Genomic DNA, 8,601 nt, shown 5'->3' on the forward strand with positions numbered 1-8,601 from the left:
ACCGAAGCGCCCCACCCCACCACAGTTGTAGCACCCTTCCCCCCCGGCTCCACGACCAACGCTTCCATGGCTGTTTCCGCCGCCGGTACGGCAGTCCTTAGCCATGTGACCGACCTCGCCGCAATTGAAGCAACCCGGACCGCCACCGCGACGACCGCCATTCCCGCGAGAGCTGCTTTCCTTCTTGTTGAGCGGAGCTCCACCGGGTGCGGTGACGTCGACGGCCTTGGTCTTGCCATCGCTGCCCTGCGTGACTGCGAACTCCACCGTCTCGCCCACCGTCAGGGTCCGGAAACTGTTGGAGACGATGGAGGACTGATGAACGAAAAGCTCTTCGCCGCCGTCATCGGGAGTGATGAAGCCATACCCTTTTACGTCGTTGAACCAGTGAACCTTCCCGGTGGATCTCACCGCCGATTGCTCCTCCTGCGCCATCGGATCAACACAAGTAAAAAATAAAAGCCTTTCGCCAAGAGAGAGATTGGGTAATTAGGGTTTAGTGGGGGCAGTCCGTCGATACGGATTTGCACGCTATATATAGATAGAGATAGAGACTGATGTGAAGGGGCGTGAAAGGAAAAAACCCTAGTCTTGAGAGGGAATCAAACCCTAAATCTTCCGAATTAGGGGTTTGGGAATTTGGGAAAAAATCCGCTTCTTTCCTGAGTTATCAGGTGTGCTCGTCACCACGGTAACTATTTCTCTTATTGGGCATCTCTCAGAATCTGGCATATTCCTGGACTTAAACGTGGAGCCCACATATATTTTTAAATCAGGCCCAATTATTAATGTTTCGGCCATGGACAATTCTCATAAATTCAACGAAATATATATATATATATATATATATATATATATATATTATATTGCACTATCGGACTAAAACATTATTTCATCCGTAAAACCCCTAAAAAAAACCTCCAACTTAAAAAAATATATACAAATAAATCTTCAACTTGAAAAATTATCATTTAATCCCCGAACTTGTAACTTGTCACTGAATACAACATTGAACTTACAAATTATTTCTCTAATAAACCTTTAACCGGTTTGACCACAATTTCAAACGATCGGAAATCTACGTATTGACGGATTTCTGATATCATTTTTTAAACTAAAATTGATAACATGTATAAGATGACATCAGCAATCCGTTAATACGTGGATTTCCGATCACCTGAAATTGTGGTCAAACTGGTTAAAAGGTTTATTAGAGCAATAATTTGTAAGTTCGAGGTTTTATTCAGTGACAAATTACAAGTATGGGGATTGAATGATAATTTTTCAAGTTTAAAGTTTATTTGTATATATTTTTACAAGTTGGAGGTTTTTTTAGGGACTTTACCCTCATTAAAAATAGTTAAACATCTCACACTGCCAATATATATATAATATGCACAAAACAAAATAAGACACCAAATTTTCTTGAAAAAAAAAAAACAGAAAACATAAGTATTGGAAGAAGGTGTGTACAGTTGAAACCAAAGAAAAAAAATAAAATAAAGAATCCTGTTTTATACACGAAAAAACTACACAGAAACAAAATAACTCATCATCAGACAAATTCCCCAAAAAAAAAAAAAGAGGAGAGAAAAGAATATGATCAGTGAAGAAAGATCATCTGGACTGATAAAGCTCGAGCCTGCTCTTGGCTTCCGACAACAAGCTCTCGACATCATCGTCTTCCGTAACGTCGGATTGCTTCGACGCCCATTCCAGCACCGTCAAAACCTCGTCCTTTGCCAGCTCTTCGCTGTCGGGAGCGTTCATGGCCACGTAGCTCAGCAGAACCAGCGCCGGAATCTGAGCTCCTTCCCCTAGATACGCCAGCTGAACCAGATGCTTCCCTACTCCTGCACCGATGATCGTCCTCGAATGTTCCTTGCACAAAAAGTTATCCTCCGACACGAATTTCGTCAGCGCGATCGCCGCTTCCGCTGCTACATCTGGCTCCCTGTCTCCGTCCAGGAGCTTCACGAGCGGAATAATCATCTGGGTCTCCGCCGATTTGAATGTCCGAGCGAGATTTCCGAATGACTTGATGCAGGGGATGAGTAGCTCAGATTCCGAGTCGGCGGTGTCAACGATCCAGAAGAGCTGGTCGACTACCGCCTTGCACGCCGGTGAGGTCCGTCGGAAAGCCGAGCGTCTCAGATCGGCGTTTTGCTCTGCAACCGCCGTGATCTCCATTACAGCCATGGCCGAGTTGTACTTGGTTTCTTGGTCGCCTTTCTCCAGAAGAACGGCGAAGCAGAGCAAGGCTCGCGACTCGGTGATGACGTGGCAGATGGAGGCGTTGGCCGAGGCGAGTTTCCATAACGCTCTCGCCGCCATTGCCTTCATGTGGGACTTCGTCACTGGATCTTCGAGCTCTCTCCCTCTCGTTGCAGACGCGTTCCGCGATTGCAGGAACTTGTAATAGGTCTTCATCCCGTTCTCGGCATTGATGCTGTTGCTCTTCTCTGGCTTCTCTGGTGCGGTGAGAGTGAGGTTAGATCCTGCAGATTTCATCGCCATCGTGGTCGTGACCACATCATGCATCTGATTCGGGATCGGACGAGAGATCGGGCTGTGATCATCATCCTCATTGATTCGCATCAACAGATCGTGACTCTGGCTGTTCATCTTGCTGGTTTTGCTCGCCATTACAATGGCGTGGTGCATCGAGGTCGCTCTTCCCGCCACGACAGCGTACTTGCTGTGTTCTTGGACTGTCTCGAAAGCCAAGTGGCTCACGAGTAGCCGGACCACATTGTGCTGTGCGAAGATCTCCTGACATTTCGGATGATTTCCAGCGAGTTCCGACACGGCCCATGCCACTACGGCTTGAACCTTCATCGAACCTTCCTTGAGAATATTCGCAAGCACTTGGCAGACACCCAAATGGACCATCTGCTCCACGCTGTCGGAATCCCGACCCAACAGTCCGATTGCCCGAGCTGCATTCTCCTGCCCCTCGATCTTACCTTCCTTCAACAATCTGAGAAGAGGGTTGACTCCGCCTTCCTCGATGATGAGTCTGCCGTATCGGTCGTTGTCGCGGGCGAGAGAAGCGAGCGAAGCGGCGGCGTCGGACCGGTCTTCCGGTGAACCGGTCATGAGGATCGCGATCTGCTCCCAAATGAGACAGAGTATGGGCTCGTTCGCGGCGATCGGAGGTAGACCCAGGTAGGAATCGCCGTCGCCGAGCTCTCCGGCGGGAGCGGAGACGCGGAGGAGCCAGGAGACGTCGCCGGCGGAGTTCGAGAGCTGCGCCGACATCTTCCGGAACGCAGAGGCGGGGATAATGTTGAAGAGACGCATGATGAAGCCATCGTCGCGGGACCGATTGACCATCGACAGCGCCTTCTCGAGGACCTGCTCTATGTCGTCGATGATTCGGCGCGTGGGACGCTCGTAGAGATCGGAGCTCGCACGCGCCGCCTGACGGAGCAGAGTCGACAGCTTCTCCGTCTTCGACTTGAGCTCGGAGCATTCTTGCTTGTTGATGGTCGCTTCGTCGGCGGTTTTCACCACCTGGTCCGCCAATTGAATCGGCCGAGCCAAGATTTGCTTGACTAAATCACCCATGGCGGCGACAGCAACAACTGGCTCGGAATCGACAAATCGGAAACGCGGGTCGATCTGATTCCTGATCAAAACGTTGAAAAATCTGAGATTTTCCGGGAAAATCTTGCTGGGTTGAGTTCAAACGCGCTTTCGTCATCTCTCTCTCTCCCTGTCTTCTCACAAAACACGCCGGTCGCCGGCTTTCGCTTTCTGGATTACTATCTTATTCGTTATTTTACCGAGTCATAGCCATTTCTTTTTTATTTAATTTTTATATTTCTTCATATCTATATATAATAACCATTTCATTCATAGTCATGATGTATACATACATTGTATACACTATTTGATTTTTAAAATTGCATTTAAAATAGTGAATTACGGGCTGAAGGAAGGATAGAGAATTCATGCCGGAATCCGTCGCCTTCCTCCGCCGCAACGATCAAATCTTCCCGCCACCGGTAAGTGGGGTTTGGTAGTTGGTTCAATCTTCCAGAAGCTAAACGACAGCGTTTTGTCTGGCAGCAGTGACGTGGACGGCTGCGATCTGAGAAAAAAGGTCAACATCATCTACGGTGTATAATACTCTACCACACGGATAATGCATGTACTAGAAGCATTGAATCATTACCTTATACATTAGATAGTGTGGTGGCGCGTGGAGAGCACAAGTTCATGATCTTCTGCCCTTTGTTGCTTTCTTCCTCGTCGGAGTTCCACTACGAGATCGCAGAGAATCTTCCTCCACTGACGAAGAACACAACAAATACAGACAATTCACTGATTTCGCTAGTTTCTGTTGCAATGGATCAGTCGATGAAGAAGAAGGCGAGATGTTCATCTGAATCCGTCACAGTGGATTCGTCAGCTTCCTCTTCACGTCACGATCTCAGGTTTCTTCTAATTCCACCTTTTTCTGTTCCGAATCTGAGCCTGCTTTCCGGTTTTGGCTATGGCGAGGTTTTAGTATGTCGATAAGAGAACGTTCGTTTGGGGTGTCGGATTTGGAGGTTGAAGATGGCCTTTCTGGGTGTAGATCGGTTTGGCTTATCGTTGATCTGTATTGTCCGTTTCTTACAGACAAGGGGCTGATGCTTCGGCTTCGAAGAAGGATCAGTTCCATTCGCGGAAAGTTCAGAAGGCAGACCGAGAGAAGTTACGTAGAGATCGACTCAACGAACAGTTTCTTGAGCTGGGAAATGCAATTGGTATATTTGACATTGCTGCTTTCACTGTTCCATCTTTCAGTTCATAAATTCTCCATGAGATCTGCCCTTTTGGCGGATAGAATTTATTGATGAACATGGTTGGAATCTAAGCAATACGAAAGTTTCCTTCTTTTTTGATGCAGACCCGGACCGACCTAAAAGTGACAAGGCTTCAATTCTCTCCGACACTATTCAAATGTTAAAGGATCTGATGGCCGAAGTCAATAGACTGAAGGCTGAGTACTCCAATCTGTCTGAAGAGTCTCGTGAGGTGATTGTTCTTCCTGCTCTGATTTAGTTCTGTCAGAATCCTATATAATGACCTGATTTAGCTCTCTTTTACCATTACAAGCAGCTAATGCAAGAGAAGAACGAACTGAGAGAGGAAAAAGCATCTCTTAAATCCGATATCATAAGTCTCAATGCTCAGTATCAGCATAGAGTCAGAACTATGGTCCCGTGGGCACAACCCGTAGATCCTTCTCATGTTATCCATCCATCTCTTTACTCGTATCCCTTTCCTGTAGCAATAACTCAGGGTCCGATCTCTGTACACCCTCCACTTCAGCCTTTTCCCTTCTTTGGTACTCAAAATCCTACCGTAATTCCGAATCCCTGCTCGAGTTTAATTCCACATTCAGCTTCTGACAATGCCAGTGCCCCTACCGAACAAGGGTTGGTTCTGCATTCTTTGTCCTCCGATTCTGCAAACAGACAAGACTCCAAAAGCAAGCCTTTAAATCATAGGAAGACCAACCACTCAGACAACTGTGACGATCATAAAGATGTTGCATTAGATCTTGAACTTAAAACTCCTGGCTCTTCCACAGAACAGGTGACCTAGTCTGAACAACCTTTTCCGATGTTTTGCCCGTATGCTATATATAATCATAAACTCGTCAAATTCGTTCGTGCAGGAAAACAAGAGAAACAAAAAGAAGGAAGTTTGATGACCATTTCTGGTTCATCGAGTAGGTGTTCTTCATTTCAAGTTGCTCAAGATAGCACCTTTAGTAGGTAAATGCCTTGTCAAAGTCATAACAACGGAAAAAAGGCGATAACATCTTTCTGCCCACATAGAACAAGACAGTAGCACCATCTTAAGCTTGTCATTCTCTTTCTGATTGATAAGGTACACCAGTTGTAGTTTAGCTAAATTCCACTAGCTGAATGTATCCAGTTCCAATACGAACTCGATGATTAAATATGTATTAGCACAGGTAAAGACAACACCAAAGCCAGCTTCATGATCTGTTCCTACACTAATGGTAATGATTACACTGTTAGAATATAGTTAGAATAATAGCTTCATTTCTTTGCAAGTGACTATAATTGGTGATCAACATGTTACAACAAGAGAACAACTTGTGGAAAACATCGTCAAACCTTACAGAAGCACTGAATGAAAAAGAGCATGGCCACCTGCTCGTCTTTCCGGACCAGACAAGTACTGAGGTATTCAATACACAATCTTCATCCAGCCCCTAATGTACTATTCTGGGTCTGGCAGCAAAAAAAAAGATGGTGAGAATGGTGCTTTTCTATATGGGAGCCGAATCTGTAAAATTGTAGGTTCTCCATCCACTGCAACAATCCGAGTTCCAATCTCTCCTATTGATGAACACATTTAGCAAAGTGTTTACAGCTTCCGAGAAATCTGGTAACCGGGAGGGACTCTAACATTTCTTGGCTTGATGCTTGCAGTTCTCAGAAGCCTCCGGAACTCGTGGATGCTTATTTTTCCATCTTTGTCAATGTCGGCCTCTTCAAGAAGAGGTTCAATGGAGCCTTTCAAGCCCGTATGCTGCAAAGAGAAAATTAAAATTTCATCAACGAGGAAAGGAGAAAAAGGATTCAAACCATAAGACGCGTGCGAAAATATGTACAAGGGAGGCAGGTACTCAACTAGTCGAAGTTCCTCTGGTGTTATAAATCCATCCCTGTCTATGTCGAACTTATCAAATGCAGCTCTTGATCTCTGCTGCCATTTCTCCGAGTCGTGCTCCTCCAACTGATGAACATGCAACGCAGCCGCCACAAACTCGGGGAAATCTACCATCCCATCTGTGTTGCTATCAATCTGCAATAACACGTTCCAGCTTTTAGGTTTACAGCCTATAAAAGCTTGCAGGCACTCTTCCTTAGTTGCTTACCGCATGAAGGATCTCTGTGACTCGCGAATCCTTAAGCTTCCATGGAAGATCTTTCGCCAGAGCCTATCAAGATGAAAAAGCACGATCAAATATTTGCAGATCTGCCCGGCGGGTTTGCTTAATTGTGTGGCAAGTTAATGAAGAGAAGGTGGGTTTCTATTACCTGCCTCATCTCTTCAAGGCTGATGGAACCGTTTTTGTCGACGTCAATTGCATCAAACTGGTCCTTGAGATCAGCCAGCTCTACATCATCAAGTGTACTCGCCAGAGCCTATACCAAGTCGTTTCGTCAAAAATCAAAAGGAAAGAGGAGTCTTCATCTTTTGGGGTTCTCTTCTTACCCTCAGAGCAATTTGCTTGAGACGGCTGAACTTAACGAACTGGCGCATGTTATTGAGGACTGATATGTCAATAGGAATTTCCAAGGCCTCACCTCCTTCTCTCACCCATGGATGAGCTGCAAGAACAATGCAATTCAGAATATCAGAAACAGAACAAGAAGATCGAAATGGTTGTTCATATAATGTTGTCTGGAGGGGACATACATATTGCCTGAGCAGCTGTTAATCTTGCCCGAGGGTCCTTCAGTAGTAACTTCTTCACAAAATCTTTGGCGCTGTGGCTGATGGTTGGCCAGGGTTTTTGCCTGAAGTCAGGCTTGTTCTTCAAGACCTGTTTCAGTGTCGGAAACACTTTGATGAGCATCCGTTCCATGGAAAACATATCGAAGAAAAGGAAAAAAGGTTGTGCAACTCTCTATACACCTCCTTGAATATACCGTCTTCGGTCTTATCCCAGAATGGTCTTCTCCCGCAGAGAAGAATGTAGGTGATGACACCGATACTCCAGACATCGGATTCAGGCCCTGACCTACGTTTCAACACTTCGGGGGCCACGTAATATGCGCTTCCTACTATATCATGGAACTTTTTCCCTGCATTTTAATGGGAAAAAAGACATGGAGGAAAAGCAGAATCAGTTCATCGGGTATGGAGGGTTTTGGTTGAAGAAGATGAATAAGAAGAGAGACTGACCTGGTTTTATGAAGTCTGACAAACCGAAATCCGTAGCCTTAAGAGATGATTTCTCTGATGTCGATTTGAACAGGAAATTCTGCGTGAGAAGACAAGAGGAAAATTTCTCATATGTTCCGGAATGACGAAGAGAGATTAGATTAAAGAGCATCATACCTCGGGCTTCATGTCGCGATGCACCAGACCGTGTAAATGACATTGTGCCGCTACTTTCAGCATCTGCCTCACGACCACTGCCGCATCTTTCTCGCTGTAACGGCTGTCTCTCCTACAGAACATCAACGTAAGTTACCTTCTCTCCTCATCCAATGCAGAAAATGCTTTTGTTAGTAGAACATTGTGCCTTGTAGAGCAAGAAAACATGGGTAGAGACCCTAGGCATGTACAGTAACTCGGTTTTTTCACATGGCTTACTTGGCTAATATTCGATCCAGCAATTCACCTCCTTCGCATAACCTGAAAGAAGCAAAAGCATTTTTGCTTTCTTGCATCGCAAGAAAAGCGTGAAATAGAGAGGAGGAGAGCGGCTTACTCCATAACAATGTAGACGTAGTTTTTGTCCTCGAAGGCGTTGTGAAATTGGACCACGTTTTCATGTCCACCTAAAGCTTTTAGTATCTTCACTTCTCGCTTTACATCTTCAACAGCGATCGGAAG

General features: G+C 45.6%; 4 protein-coding genes across 6 annotated transcripts in view; 1 reads left to right on the forward strand and 3 right to left on the reverse strand.

The window, feature by feature from the left end:
• LOC104820188 (cold shock domain-containing protein 3-like) overlaps positions 1–632 on the reverse strand; it is a 1,234-nt gene extending 602 nt beyond the window's left edge. The window contains exon 1 of the mRNA XM_019203135.1: positions 3–632. Within this exon, the coding sequence (XP_019058680.1) occupies positions 3–435 (433 nt within the window). The 5' untranslated portion in view covers positions 436–632. The remainder of the gene's footprint in view (positions 1–2) is intronic.
• Positions 633–1,517: 885 nt separating this feature from the next.
• Positions 1,518–3,864, reverse strand: LOC104819749. The gene has a single exon (XM_010549981.1). It carries the CDS (start codon positions 3,568–3,570, stop codon positions 1,618–1,620), a length of 1,953 nt encoding a protein of 650 aa, XP_010548283.1. The 5' UTR covers positions 3,571–3,864; the 3' UTR covers positions 1,518–1,617.
• A 339-nt stretch (positions 3,865–4,203) lies between these two features.
• On the forward strand, positions 4,204–6,007 carry LOC104819748 (transcription factor bHLH11). Its single transcript, XM_019203222.1, has 5 exons — positions 4,204–4,442; positions 4,630–4,757; positions 4,901–5,028; positions 5,113–5,592; positions 5,675–6,007. The coding sequence occupies exons 1-5, from the start codon at positions 4,225–4,227 to the stop codon at positions 5,705–5,707; spliced, it is 987 nt and encodes a 328-aa protein (XP_019058767.1). The 5' UTR covers positions 4,204–4,224; the 3' UTR covers positions 5,708–6,007.
• A 91-nt stretch (positions 6,008–6,098) lies between these two features.
• The window catches only part of LOC104819747 (calcium-dependent protein kinase 16-like), a 3,610-nt gene continuing 1,107 nt past the window's right edge, over positions 6,099–8,601 (reverse strand). For 2 of the 3 annotated variants that reach the window (XM_010549971.2, XM_019203221.1), the window contains exons 3-12: positions 8,477–8,601; positions 8,359–8,400; positions 8,101–8,212; positions 7,945–8,023; positions 7,675–7,844; positions 7,456–7,582; positions 7,252–7,367; positions 7,074–7,181; positions 6,911–6,973; positions 6,099–6,837 (exon numbers count right to left, since the gene is read on the reverse strand). In XM_010549971.2, coding sequence (XP_010548273.1) covers positions 6,397–6,837; positions 6,911–6,973; positions 7,074–7,181; positions 7,252–7,367; positions 7,456–7,582; positions 7,675–7,844; positions 7,945–8,023; positions 8,101–8,212; positions 8,359–8,400; positions 8,477–8,601 — 1,383 coding nt within the window. In that variant the 3' untranslated portion in view covers positions 6,099–6,396. The remainder of the gene's footprint in view (positions 6,838–6,910; positions 6,974–7,073; positions 7,182–7,251; positions 7,368–7,455; positions 7,583–7,674; positions 7,845–7,944; positions 8,024–8,100; positions 8,213–8,358; positions 8,401–8,476) is intronic. The other variant, XM_010549972.2, reaches the window with a different exon arrangement.

The sequence above is a fragment of the Tarenaya hassleriana genome, unplaced genomic scaffold (assembly GCF_000463585.1).
Source record: "Tarenaya hassleriana unplaced genomic scaffold, ASM46358v1 Cleome3, whole genome shotgun sequence".
Lineage (NCBI taxonomy): Eukaryota > Viridiplantae > Streptophyta > Magnoliopsida > Brassicales > Cleomaceae > Tarenaya > Tarenaya hassleriana.